The sequence below is a fragment of the Impatiens glandulifera genome, chromosome 8, assembly GCF_907164915.1.
Source record: "Impatiens glandulifera chromosome 8, dImpGla2.1, whole genome shotgun sequence".
Lineage (NCBI taxonomy): Eukaryota > Viridiplantae > Streptophyta > Magnoliopsida > Ericales > Balsaminaceae > Impatiens > Impatiens glandulifera.
In genome coordinates this window covers 3,201,598-3,216,450 of record NC_061869.1, presented here as the reverse complement: position 1 = coordinate 3,216,450, position 14,853 = coordinate 3,201,598, and the positions used below count along the sequence as shown (strand labels likewise).

General features: G+C 30.0%; 1 protein-coding gene across 1 annotated transcript; it reads right to left on the bottom strand.

Annotated features, from left to right (window-relative positions):
• Positions 1 to 10,911: 10,911 nt before the first annotated feature.
• Positions 10,912 to 14,853, bottom strand: LOC124911320 (dammarenediol II synthase-like). The gene is made up of 18 exons (XM_047451789.1): positions 14,638 to 14,853; positions 14,343 to 14,531; positions 14,170 to 14,259; positions 13,876 to 14,064; positions 13,719 to 13,803; positions 13,430 to 13,596; positions 13,143 to 13,331; positions 12,915 to 13,028; positions 12,667 to 12,786; positions 12,466 to 12,588; positions 12,275 to 12,373; positions 12,117 to 12,176; positions 11,996 to 12,042; positions 11,753 to 11,896; positions 11,462 to 11,639; positions 11,295 to 11,375; positions 11,106 to 11,189; positions 10,912 to 11,034 (listed from the first exon to the last, which is right to left on the bottom strand). Exons 1-18 carry the CDS (start codon positions 14,851 to 14,853, stop codon positions 10,921 to 10,923), a joined length of 2,289 nt encoding a protein of 762 aa, XP_047307745.1. The 3' UTR covers positions 10,912 to 10,920.

Genomic DNA, 14,853 nt, shown 5'->3' with positions numbered 1-14,853 from the left:
TCTCACTTGCCATTATTTCCAATGCTCAGATCTAGCCTAGCTGCTCTGATACCAGTTGTTAGGATTTGTATCTCCCAAATCCTACCAGCTTGAAAACAATCTGTAAAAACACAAGAAAGAAGAACTTAAGAACACACAGATTTATAATGGTTCACTCAAATTGAGCTACATCCACTTCAGCCACCACCAAATTTACTATGAAGAAGAAGGAATACAGAGTTTTTGCCTCACACTTTATCTCTCTAGAATTCTGTCTCATCAATGTAAACCCTTAATAATCACATATTTATAGGGTAAACATTCAGGTAATAAACCTAAATAACTTTGGTCAGGCCCAAGCCCAAAACCAAAAAAAAGAAAACCCAATAAACTCTAATTAACAATGTAGAGTTTATTATAAGTGTAGGCTCCATAACTCAACTATATATATATATATATATATATATATTTTAAAATGTTCATGTATATGTATATATAAATATATATAATTATATATATATATATTATAAAGTAATTAATACAATTAAATTATTTATATATATATATATAACTATTTATTTAAAAATAATTATATTTAAAAAAAATAATTATAAAAATTAAAAAATTAAATTAAAACAATATATATATATATATATATTTGAAAAAGGTCCATGTATAATAAAAATAAAAAAATAAAATCGATTAAGAATAACGACAAAACATGATATTAAAATAATAAATAAAAAATAATAACTAATAAGTTTTCGAGCTTGTAAATTCTCGAGAAAGACGATTAACTCCCCGATAGTCTCTACTAACTTTCTTGACTGAATCTCAAAAAACATCATGATAATAGTATATATTATGAATCATACGTATCAGATGACTACGATCATTGAAAGTTCAACGATTTCTCTTCAACCATATAGTCCATCGAAAAATAATTGGGATGGTAACCCAAATATGTAGGTCTGCCATAACAGTCCAACAACTGCTTAAAGACTCGGGCATCACCCAATGAATCTTAGTAATACTCCACAAAAGACTTCAAATACTAGTCACCCCTCGATAATGCAAAAGTAAGTGAGTTGTTGATTCAACCTCTTCTTGATACATACGATTAAATACAACATTTTTTCATGCACATATCATCTGTTAAAATTCCACCACGAATAACACTCCATCCAAAGAACGAGATCTTGGATGTAATCTTTGACTCCCAAAGTTTTTCCCAATAAAAATTATATAGATTCATCTTAACAAACAAATTATAGAAATGCCCCCACATCGAAACTATCCATATATTGTCAACGCATAATATCTTGTTTAAACGGTGACACTTATTTGCGTCCTATCAAAAGTCTCCATAATGTTTAATCTCCTTCAATATCTAACTCGACTAGCGAAACCACTAGACCGAGGATCAAACATGTCCTCAACTGTGGAATTTATACGTATAGTAATGGAAACAAGCTCAAGATATGTCATAACTAGACTTTTGACACTAAATCAAATATCGTCCCAAATTCTAATCGAAAAAACATCATCCATAATGAATCTAGACTGCTCACAAAATCTTTTCTACATAGAATAAATTCTCTTCCAAATGCTACGTCCACTAGATAGTTAAAAAAATAATATATCTAATAAATATAAAGAAAAATAAAAAATATTAATATAAAAAAATGATAAATAAAAAAATATACTTAAATAGATTTGTTATATATATATATATATATATATATATATATATATATATATATATATATATAAAATAATTAATACAAATAAAATTATATATATAACTATTTATTATAAAAATATAAATTAAATTAAAAAGACAAATCAGTTTTCATATATTATTTTTTTAAAATTTTGATAATTAATTACGTTCATTAATTTTTAATATATATTATTCTTTTATTAAAAAAATTTATAATTAAAAAAATACTTTTATACAACTTATTCATATATTCATTAATTTACGATCAAGTTTATGATAAAAATTCGACCTAAGTATCTATTTTATATTACATAACTACGTAAGTATTCAAATTAACCACATGTTTTGACCCATCAATCCGATAATTTTAAATTTAAGCATTATTATTATTATTATTATTATATATATATTATTGTAACCCCAGAAAAACTCTTTGTATTGATTTTGCGAAAAAGCTTGAGGTTCGAGAATTTTAACTTCGGTTAGTGTGTCAGGATTTTTTTTAAAAAATAGAACATTTATTTAAAATATTTTTAATGATTTCAGATAGATTTTGAAATTAATTAAAAATAATTAATTATGTGGTTCAATTTAAAATAATATGGGGATTTAAGGTCATCCAATCAAAATTTGTTTTTTTAGAAATCCTTCAATTTAAGTTAATTAAACATAATTAATTTATAATATTATTTGTTTTGAACAGAGCCGTCAATTGATTTTTGAAAATCAATAAAAATTGGCACACGTGTACAAACGTATTGGCCAGAGTTTATTTAAGTTCGTAGTTTGGTGATACTCGGGAAAAGGCTTTCGCGTTTCATCCTTTATACCAATTTTAAAAATGGTCTCTACTTATAAAGTTGGCTTTTGAAAATCAGTTGTATAATGTTTGAGTTTTAACGTTATTTAAAATACTGAAAAAACAATATTTAAATACTGATAAATGTTGTCGATGATAACTATGGAGGATTATACCTGAAGCACATCAGTCATTTTTAAGGGTGTTAAGGTTTAAAAATAAACAATAAACGAGCCTTAGTCAAAATATTTTTGTGTGAAAATATTCCAAAAATATTTTGAAATCATTTTCAAATTTTTTGGGGATTTTTAGAAAGTGGTTTGAGGGTCCAAAATCACAAAAATAATTTTGAATTTTAAAAAGGGGAATCAATTAAACAGGCCCTAAGACCGGAGTCATAAGCTTTGGGTCCATTTTTGTCGATCGGTGTCTAAGGTCTAGGTCTAGGAGCCACTTGGTGGAGGCTCGGGATCTTCGGTCGAAGTGCCAAAATCCCTCGGTCTGGGTGCTAAGGACTCTCGGTCCTTGGTTGGGATTACCGGTCTAGGTGTATAAACCCACCGGTCTTAGGTTAGCTTTGGGCTAAGTTTATCGGTCCAAGGTTTAGGGCACCTCGGTCCAAGGTCGAACCTCTCGGTCTTGATATAAATCTTCGGCAAATCTCTCAGTCCTAGCTCTAGAACATCGGTCGAACATCTCGGTCCTATCTCAATAACATCGGTCAGACCTCTCGATCCTAACTCAATAACATCGGTTGGACCTCTCGGTCTTAGCTCAAGAACATCGGTCGGACCTCTTGGTCCTAGCGCAAGAACATCGGTCGGGCATCTCGGTCTTTACAAACACAAAAGTGCAATTTTTGAAAACATTATTTTAAGCTCGAATTCTTTAATCTAATAGCTTGGTAACTTCACAAAACTATTAGGAATATGTTGATCATCATCTCAAGGTATCAATCAACCTGAATGATGATCAAATCATTCAAAACAGTTTGTGATCAAAATTTCAATTTTTTTATTTTAAATATATTTTGAGGAGAAATGAGTTATCCAATAGATTCCTTATATCTCATATACTTGATTGGTATTAAAACAATAACACTGACAGTTCGTTTTGACCAAATTAAGAACTCAAAATTTTTAATTATTTTGAAATTTTTTATTTTGATCAAATATGATCGGGATTGATCAAACATGATCCAAACAGTTGCTCGACAAATACGTTTTTTTTAAAAAAATTCAAATTTGAGTTTTTCTATTTTAGGTTGATTGATTGTTTCTAACGTATCTAAAAAGTTCATAAATGATCTAATGATGGATTTCCAACCATAAAACACCATAAACAACGAACATTCAAGCTTATGCAATTTGAAATATAAAAATTTCAAATTCAAACTGTAAATATGAATTAGAAGGTGATTGGAACATTATCAAGGATTAGAGAACACTCATTGATCTTTAAGTAATCTTTTGTGATGCTCAAATCAAAGCTTTAAGGTAAGAAATAAAAATTCGAAATTTTTCAGAAGCTTAAACTTTAATGGCGTATTTTTGTAAATTTTCGATTTGAAGCTAAAGAGTTGATCTCTTAGCTTTAGATTGATTTAGGGGACTGTTTATGTTGCCCAAGATTGGTTGTGGGCTTCAAGTGGATTGAACCAACCAAAATTCATTTATGGTATTTTGGTTGTTCTTCCACAAGTTGGCTCAAATAATGATGAATCAACCCTATTTAGATAAGAGAAATGATCACCATGGTAGGGTGATCATTCTGCATTTCGAATCAGCCGAAAAGGTTGACTGTGGAGGAAGTTCAACTTTTGAGAAATTAAAAGTGGATTTGATCTTATCCTCTCCGGCGATCGCGTTGGAGTATAAAACGACGTCGTTTCATGCACTTTTGGGCATTCCATCAGCGGTCCATCCAACGTCGTTGGCGTTTGAGCGTTCCGTTAGCGATCTAGCTAACAGGCGTTAGTCGATCCGGTGCCTCGCGAGTGCGCGCTTCTTCGGTTACAGTCGGCTACGCGGGTGCGCTTGGGACGTTGGATGATAATCCATAATCCATCCGATGGACACGGTTCTTGCTACAGACTTCTTTCCGGATTTCGACCACACTGTATCGTGAATTTTAATTTTATTTTAAAACTTTAAGAGTTTGTTTGAAATTGATTTTTTTCGTCCATTTGGCTTTAATTTTGATATTTGTAAATACATAAAATATTAAAATAAATATGTTAAATATTTTACCATTTTTTTAAAAAAAAAAATTGTATATTTTTAAGGTTAAATAAATAAATTTTGTGGATGAAATGAATATCTCATTTCACCCTAAATTATTTATTTTAGTTCCCTGATTTTTTTTAAAAAAATTATTTTAAAATAAATGAATAAAACATTTACCCAAATAATTTTTTTATTTTATTTTGACTCAAGTATCAATTTTATCTAACATAACATAACATAAGTATTCAAATTAACCACGAGTCCCGATTCAAAAATTGAAGCCCTTTAAATTTAAACATTATTATATATATACACATGAATGAAATTTATATAACTGTTTTATAACAAAAACCCATAACTAGATCATGCTCCCATGTGCACATACAACATATATACATATCATACGTAACAAATGAATTTATATAATTGTTTAATAACAAAAAAACCCATCTCCCCTCAGATTATATGACGAATGGCTTTATATAATTGTTTAATAAAAAAAAATCTATCTCCCCTCTTTTATATATAATATCTACATAATAATACGTTATATTTGAACTAGATCATGACAATATAAATTGTGATTCTCTACTATCGAAATGTGATTTCACATTACCATGTTCCCGCTCACATCAAGGGGAGAAACACATGGAACAAGTGAGATCCGTATAAGAGGATTCGATCTTTGACAATATACATATTATATGACGAATAAATTTATATAATTGTTTAATAACAAAAACTCATTTCCCATATTTTATGTATAATATCTTTTAGTTTAGCAGCAATACTCAAGCCTTATTGAGAAGTCTTGGGTTCAAACTCGTAAAACAATAAGCTCTATATTTAGTTAAATGATTAATTATTTTTACGGTTTATGTGCTTTAATCCCTGTGAGTTGTGACCATATTTTTCCCCAAAAAAACATATATATCATATAACGAATGGAATGACTTTATATAATTATTTAATAACAAAAACCCAATTTCATCTTTTATGTATAATATACACATAATAATATTAGTTTGACTAGATCATAATAACATATCAGATCATATGACGAATGGAATATAATTGCTTAATAACAAAATCCCATCTCCCCTATTTTATATTATTATATATAATATCTACATAATAATAATATGATTTTGGGTTGAGAACAAGTTCTACATCTGATTTGATTAATTATTTTTTACGGGTTATAGAAAAGAAATATATAAATCATATAACGAATGGAATGACTTTATATAATTATTTAATAACAAAAATCCTCTTTCCAAAAAAACCTTCATGATTAGTAGAAAAAGAAGCTTTGGTAACGAAAATTAGTAACGGCGCTACTGTGCTCTTATTGATAAATTTTTATCAATAACGGTTATATGACGGTTATATAAAACTGTTACGGTTATGAATATATCAGTAACGGCTATATACAACCGTTACCGATATGAATATTCCCCGATATGAATATTCCGTAACGGGCCTAAAGAATAACTGTTATTGATATGAGTTATTTTTTTTCTTTTTCGAATTAAGAGTATCAGTAACGGTTATGTCTAAAATCGTTACCGATATGTCATCACTTTTAATTTTACACAACACGTATCTGTAACGGTTTTTTTTCAAAACCGTTACAAATACAAGGATTGGTACCGTTACCGATATGAATATTCCCCGATATGAATATTCCGTAACGGGCCTAAGGAATAACTGTTACTGATATGAGTTATTTTTTTTCTTTTTCGAATTAAGAGTATCAGTAACGGTTATGTCTAAAATCGTTACCGACATGTTATCACTTTTAATTTTACACAACACGTATCTGTAACGGTTTTTTTTCAAAATCGTTACTAATACAAGGATTGGTAACGCTCGTTTCTATAACAGATGGTAATTAACGACGATAAATACCGTTACAAAATGTCATCGGTAACGATTTTAGGGCTTAGGGCTTTTATCCTTATTAATATTTTTTTTTACCTATAATGATTTATATAATTGTTTAATAACAAAATTCCATCTCTTATACAATATCTACATAATAATAATAATAATAATAATAATAATAATAATAATAATAATAATAATAATAATAATAATAATAATAATAATAATAATAAGTTGACCATGACAACGTACAAATCATATAACGAATGCATTTATATAATTGTTTAATATAAAAACCCCATCTCCCCATCTTTTATACATGAGTAAGAAATGATTTAGTGAGAGACCAGGAAGCGACTATTCCAGCGACCCTTCACATGGCTGTCAAGGTGGAATTTAAAAAATAAATCAATTTCTTTTTATAAGCGTCTCTTTCTTTTCTCATTTCCACCCAACTCTAACCCCCTTCTCAGGGAGGGAGTCAGAATGAAAAATTATCTGAGGTTGACTCCAACTTGTACCTTAATTTAACTTTATATGCTCCGTTTTATTTTCCCTGTAATTGATACAATAAATTAATTAATTCAAACATATAAAATAAAAGATGTACCACAAATTATGAAACATTACATTCAAAACATTTAACATACACATTATTGAATTTGTGTCCTTCTATTCTTTTTAGAATAAAATTCTTTAATTATTGTATCCTTATCAATGTTTTCAGATAGCTCTCGTTCAATATAGACGATCATAGAATCTGTTAAAAACTCTTCTTCCATCTTGTTACGAAGAGTTGTTTCCACGAGCTTCATAGCTGAAAATGCTCGTTCCGTTGTTACTGTAGAAACGGAAAGAGTTAAAATAAGACGAATCAACCTGTCAATTAAATAAATAAATATATATATTAGTATAAGTAAACAATATAGCTATATTTCATAAATTATAACAAATGATAAAATTACATATCAATCAAATTGTAGGTTTTTGACTTATTTGTCTCAACTAATCTTCGACATAATTCAGAATTAGTTGATAAATTCTGAAATCTTTCATTGACGGGCATGTCAAGCTCATAGTGAGCCAATTGTGTTATTTGAGGACTGTTAATGGATTTCAGACATAGTTACACACTCACACACTCAAATAATGAAGAACAATTAAATTCCGTACACAAACCATAGATTAAACAAACAATAGGAAAATTCCATATATAGAATTTGTTGCATGAGAAGTTGGACACATCAAATGAAATAAAAAAACGCTAGGTGTTTCGATCAGTTTGCGATTGATTGTTGATCAGTATTTGAAATATAACAGATTAATAGAACAGGTTAGAGATAAAAAGAGATTAAGAGAATCAGAGAATGAAACCTATAATGGAGGATCGAGGAGAGTTAAGCCGATCTTACAATGCGTAACATTAGTTCCACTTCCTAGTTCCTCCGGTAACGATCATCGATCATCTGTGCTCGGAAGATTTGATGGATGAAAGAAGTTTGATCATTCGATCAAATGGATAAATGTGTAAAAGGAAGAAAGAGATTTGTTTATTCATTAATTTGCCCTATTTTTTTTATTTAATTGAACTAAACTTCTTTAGATCAAATGGATAAATGTGTAAAAGGAAGAGAGAGATTTGTTAATTCATCAATTTGCCCTATTTTTTTTTAATTTAATTGGGCTGGAGCCCACCCTGATCCAATTATCCAAGCATTATTTTAAATTAGGGGCTGGCTTAGCACATGCGTGGTGGCTCTGCCCCTGCCGCCTTCTCTCTATCTCGATTCTTCTCTCCTTCCCCTTCTAAGCTTCTCTCCCTATCAAAAACCCAAAACAAAAAAAAAACAACCAGAAGAAGACTACCGCGAAGAAGAGTACAAAGAAGACTACTCTTTCTCAGACACTGAGTTCTTGAACGAGTTTGTAAAGGTGTTTGGTTTATTGGAAGAAGCGGGGAGCGGATCATCAGACAACTTCCTCTACGGATAAACAAACGATTTGTGTAATTATAATGTATTCAGTAAAATAGAATTATTAGGTTTTAGACTAAAATATCCACTTATTTTGTTATATTGGTGTTAGATAACTGCGTATTATTGGTTCATGAGTATATAATATTGTTTCACTTTCTTTTGTTTTGATTTTTTATCTTAATTATTTCAAACATTAATTTTGTTTAGTGTTGTTATTTAAACTAAACTGTAACGTTATTTTGAAATTGAATTTTAATGTTATTAAAACTGAACTTTTACATCATTTAAAATTAAACTATAATGTGTTTTAAACTAAAATGTAAAGTCTTATAAACTCAAATGTAAAGTCTTATAAATTGAAATATATAACTTATAAACTGAAATGTAATATTTTTTTAAAACTGAATTATAATATTATTTAAACTGAACTTTAATGTTTTTAAATTAAACTATAATGTGTTTTAAACTGAACTATGATGTTATTTAAATTGAATTTAAACGTATTTTAAAACTGAATTATAATGTGTTTTAAATTGAAATGTAATGTCTTATAAACTTAAGTGTATTGTCTTATATAAATTGAATTGAAATGTTATATAAACTGAATTATAATATTATTTAAAACTGAATTATAATCTTATAAACTGAAATATAGTATTTATAACCGTTTATAAATATCCAAATATATTATAACATACAACATATTCATACAATTAGTATCTTCGTTGAATGTTATCCCCCACTATCATCGGAAAAAAGTCTATTGACTACAGGGGAAAGTTGAGAAGAAAAAAGTGATGTAAAGGAAAGTTGAGTTGAGGCTATTTCATTTCATTGTTGTTGTGTTAATATTGAATCATTCACTATTGCGGTTGCTGTCAACAAATTTGCTTAATACAAAAAATTGGAATTTGCCTTAAACGTAATATTTATAACACTTTACAAATATTCAAATAACATCACAACGTAATTGAACATTACAACACATTACAGTTCAGTTTAAATACATTAAAGTTCACTTTAAAACACATTAAAATTCACTTTAAAACACATTACAATTCAGTTTAAAACATATTATAGTTCAGTTTTAAAAAATGTTACAGTTCAGTTTAAATAATATTATATGTTAGTTTAAAACACATTGCAGTTCAGTTTAAAACACGTTACAGTTCAGTAAATAACATTAAAGTTCAGTTTATAAGATATTATAGTTATATTTATAAGATATTACAGTTCAGTTTAAATAACATTATATTTCAGTTTATGAGATATTACATTTTAGTTGAAAAAACATTATAGTTCAGTTTTAAAAAATGTTATAGTTCAGTTTTAAAAACACATTATAGTTCAGTTTAAAACACATTTCAGTTTTGTTTAAAAAAACGTTATAGTTCAGTTTTAAAAAAACGTTACAGTTCAATTTAAAACACATTACAGTTCAGTTTATATGACTACTATATTCAATTTGAAAAATATTATATTTAAGTTTTCGACATACATGTTAACGTTTTAAGTATTTGGAGCTCCTCTATTATTTGTTTGATGATCCGCCTTTACAAAATCGTTCAAGAACCCGGTGTCTGAGGAAGGGTAGTCGTCTTCTTCGCGGTTGTCGTGTTCTTCGCGTTAATCGTCTTTTTTGCGGTAGTCGCCTTCTTTAATTTAAATTTTTATATAGAGAGAAATCTAGAACTCGAAGACGTGAGTTGTTTTCGATAGGAAAATGTTATGATTTGATCAATATAGAAGAGCGCGTGTTAACATTTTTTTCACCTTGGTTTATTTTTTATACGCTGGCAGTCACATGGGCTCCCCCAGTCGCACTCTATATCTTTACTTCATGAAATTCTTCAAAAAAATGCTAATTACACATGAAATTGATTAGGATGTTGTTACACTAAGCAAGGAAAATGAAATTGAACTTTTGAGTATTGGCTAAACATTGCCTCATGAAGTCACTGAGAGTCTTAATTATATTCCAAAGATATTATTGTTTTGCCTATAATGCAGCATATATAAAAGTATTGTATTTACTATTTAAATCTTTTTTACAAATTACCTGTGTATTTCTAATAGAGTGGATCCATTTCTTTCGACCTAATCTAAATTCACATATAACATTCAATATTTTATTTGAAGAAATTTCGTGTTCACATGTTACAAAAATAATTACGTGCCCTAATCACATAATTATTAAATGTTAGATCTTGTCCTACCATATTTAATAAAAAGTTGATTTATTTTCACATACATATTGATACTAAACATTTTTTTTTATCAAAGCACATTATACATGAGGGATAAGAGTAATAAAACTGATTAGTTAATTAATTAAACCGTTGGCCAAATTTGTCTTCTATATTCTCCAAGTGCCCATGTTGGATAAATATTCCTGTATTGCGCGTAATGTAACATACAATTCTTCATGTATACTCCCGTGATTTCCTGTTTCATTTTATAATTAAATAAATAAATTATAAATTAATTGAGATAGAGAATGAAAAATGAATTATTACTTGTTGTGGAAAATCTCCATCGTCAAGCTGTGAATTTATCAAGAGCTTTGCTGCTTTATGTAACGGACCTGGATCTCTCTCAGCCTGATTATGATTTTATAATTGAATCATTTGCTATAAATATATTTGTAATAAATAATAATAAACCAATTATTTCCAAATTTCTAAAACTAAAATAAATAAATAAACCTGTCCACCATAAAGAAGGCCCAACAAGGCCCATGATGTTTGCACCAAATTTGTCCTATTTCCTTCCAATGGTTGATATGTCTGTTAATGTTGCATGTTAATTTTGTTACATTTAAATCTCCAAATTAATTTAGTAAGCTAGGTTTGTGGCTTAATTAACTAATTACCATAGATGGGCAAGATTCAAGGCTCTCTCCCCAACCACCTTCTTCATTCTGTATCGAAAGCAAAAATTTGACCCCCTTACGAATGGCCTCGCAACTGTAATATGTCTTTCCACAGGCATTCAAGCCTCTTAGAACAAAAAATGTTGCATAAATGAAGCAAATACCCCAATATCCATACCTAAACCAATATTATATAACATACACACACACACACAAATTTATTAGGTATTCTTAATTATTGCAAATTCAAGCAATCTTCATATAATCATATATGGTTATCATCAAGCCCACCATGAACCATCTGGACATTGTCTATGTTCCAAGAATCTCACTGCTTTTGAAACTGCCATATCAATTTCATTCTTGCGATGCTCCGGATGAAGAAACTTAAAATTTACTAGAGCAGTTATTATTGATGCGGTGGTTTCCACGTGCCTATATATACATTATGACATTGGTTATTAATCACGTTATGAAATGGCTAGATAATTAAAATGGTGATATATAAATTGTCTTAATTTGATAATTGCTTACTCCATCTCCACCATAATGTCAGCAAAACATTCTGAGGGATTCAACATCTGAAGAATATTTTCAATAAAATAAGTATTTATATAATTATTTGTTTCATGAATTGCCCATTTAATTAATTTGCCTGTATCATTGGAAGTGAAACTGGTGGCTCCCAAACGCCAAAGCCCCCACTTTCAGGACTCTTCATGATCATTCATGTTGTTTGATCAAAACAATAAATTAGTAAAAATAATAATAATAAGATCAACGAGTTTAATTAATTTGCGCATATATATATACCTGCATGTAAAGCATGACATTAACAGCTTCGAACAACCGTTCTACGTGGGGTTTCTTCCCAACAATTTCTTCGGGCATTTGCGAAAGTGTGATTAAGCACTGCCAGATAAACATATCGTGATTAATTCAATTTAATTATGTCACTCGATCTTGCTATTTTATAACGATTAAATATGCTCGTGCATGCATGCCTTCAATGCCTCGGCGGTGCAGTCTGAGACGGCCCAACCTTGATCTTGATCAGAGAAAGTCCAAGACCCTTTTGTGAAGTGTCGGTACATTTTTTTGTAATCACCAGCAGGGTTTTCTTTGATCTTGATCAAGTTTAAGAAATGAGATTTAATTATTAATAATTAAATGATGAGTAGAGCAATGAATTTTAAAAATAAAACCTGTGATTGTTGTATGAAAAAATGAGCTTTCTTTAATGAATCCCCATATTCATCAACCATACCACTAGCCAAGATTGCTTGAGTTGCTAATGCACAATCCCACAATTGACTCCCAAAACTCTGTCAATAAACTCTAATTTCAAACATTTGGTATATTCATTAAAAAAATGTCTAAAATACTCTAAACAACTAGCCTTTAAATTTCATTCATTAGAATAAAATGGTGTTCCTTAAATATTTTGACATACTTGTATTTTCATTCCATCTTCAGCAAGCCATAAGAAATGGGGGACTCTTGCAAGATGATACTTGAATTCGTCGCCATTTGGATCCTCCGCCCACCAACACATCATTTGTAAGCTCTATCAATACCCAACAAAAAATGGTATTTAAAGTTGATCAAGACTTAGTGAACATGCATGATCAGTATTGTATGTCTGGTTTCATGTATATATGTCTAGTTTGGTTGGGTTTACTTTCTCTATACAAGCGCTATTAATGTATCGGCTGTTCTCGGAAGCGTAGCGCATGTGAACTACCGTCTTCGTCAAGGCTCTTTCTCTGATCTTATTGAAAGGCCATCGCTTCATAACCGGCTCAATAAAGTAATGAAGCACATCCCATATAAGATCTTGGACAGTGGTATGAGGGTAATACAAATCCTCCTACCAAAGCAATAACCCTCTAGAGTTATTTTCTTATGTACACAAATGTTAATATTAACATTTAAAAGCATGTTTAATTGACTGGCCGACCGACCCACCTTACAACAATAGTTGCGCGCATTGTTCCAGTTTATTTTGTCGTAAGCCATCGTGTGAATCTCTTCTCGTATTAACTTAACGAGGTCGGTGATTGGCCCACGACATTTCTTAGCGTAGAGGTAAGACATAGGCATATACGACCCGCGACAATAACACCACATTTTTGCTGCATTAAAAATTGAATAATATTCAAAATACAAATTATAACCCAAAATGTATTGAAAAAGATGTGCAACCTTATATGTTGTTAAATGTAACATCTAAAAATTTGCCCAATTAATTAATAACCTGGATGAAAAGGGAGAAAAGATGGGAAAAGCCAGAATTCAGGAGGAATAGGATTGCAGCCTAACCACTCATATACACCAAGGACCTATAATTGTTTTGTTAATTAAATTAAATATTATTATCCAAAATATCAAATTAATTATATATATATAGATACCGAGAGATAAATCTTTCCCCACGATGGTATTCCGGTTGCGCCACCGTTACCGAGAATCCATTTTCGTGCTCTAGTTATCATAATTTCATCAGGGCCCTCCCCGAGAAGACGAAGAGCCACGTAGTTCAGCAAGGACCCGAACATGGTGCTATGGCCCTCTATGTACAATCCCCATCCTCCGTCTTCATTCTGTAATTTTAAAACTCATTCATTATTTATATATTTTTTATCAAGTAATTTATTTAAATTGCATGCATGCATATATTATATAATATATGTATGCTTAATAATTACTTGATGAAGATAAATGTAACGTTTAAGCTCCTTCTTATGCTCATATGTAAGAACAGCGTTTATGGCTCCGCTGATGTAGAGAATGATGATCTATAAAAAAGGATCGAATCATTTTTAATTTCGAAAGGATGGATATATAATTAATTAATTAATGATAGCGAGTTTAAAATTACAAAGGGTGGAGTGAAAAACATAGGGCCGGCATTTTCAGCAGGCCAATGGCCATCGCTGGCTTGGATTGCTCTATTGAGTCGAATCCCTTTCCTTAAAGCCGTCGTGGCAGCTTCATAACCGACTTCTTCTCCGAGCCCTACTCTAGCCGCGGGTATGCTTAGATCTATATGTTTGTTCTCCATTTTAAGCTGTTAACATAATATTATTAATATATTAAAAGTAGAAAAGAAATTAATGTTATGAACACAATAATTATAAATAAAATGAAATTAAAGAAAACCATAATAAGACCACCTGCATGCGCATGAGTAAGTCGGCGCAGGGGAGTGCGCGTGAGCTATCTTTGTTGCGGTTATTCTTGTAATCTTGTCGTGCTTTTTCTACAGCCTGATTGTGTTGAGTTGTGCATTTGTTTGGATCATAGTCCCATATTTGCCTTCCAACATAATTGTTTGTGCTGTACAAGTATGTTTCATTAATATTCCCTTCTCCAACCTTAAGTTTCCACAT

Excerpts from the sequence above, each read along its gene's own strand:
- LOC124911320 (XM_047451789.1), bottom strand. The coding sequence starts at position 14,853 with ATGTGGAAACTTAAGGTTGGAGAAGGGAATATTAATGAAACATACTTG. Across the intron at positions 13,597-13,718 it reads TTTTCTCCCTTTTCATCCAG|CAAAAATGTGGTGTTATTGT; the intron begins GTTATTAATTAA and ends TTTTTAATGCAG. Across the intron at positions 11,376-11,461 it reads TTGAATCTTGCCCATCTATG|ACATATCAACCATTGGAAGG; the intron begins GTAATTAGTTAA and ends CAACATTAACAG.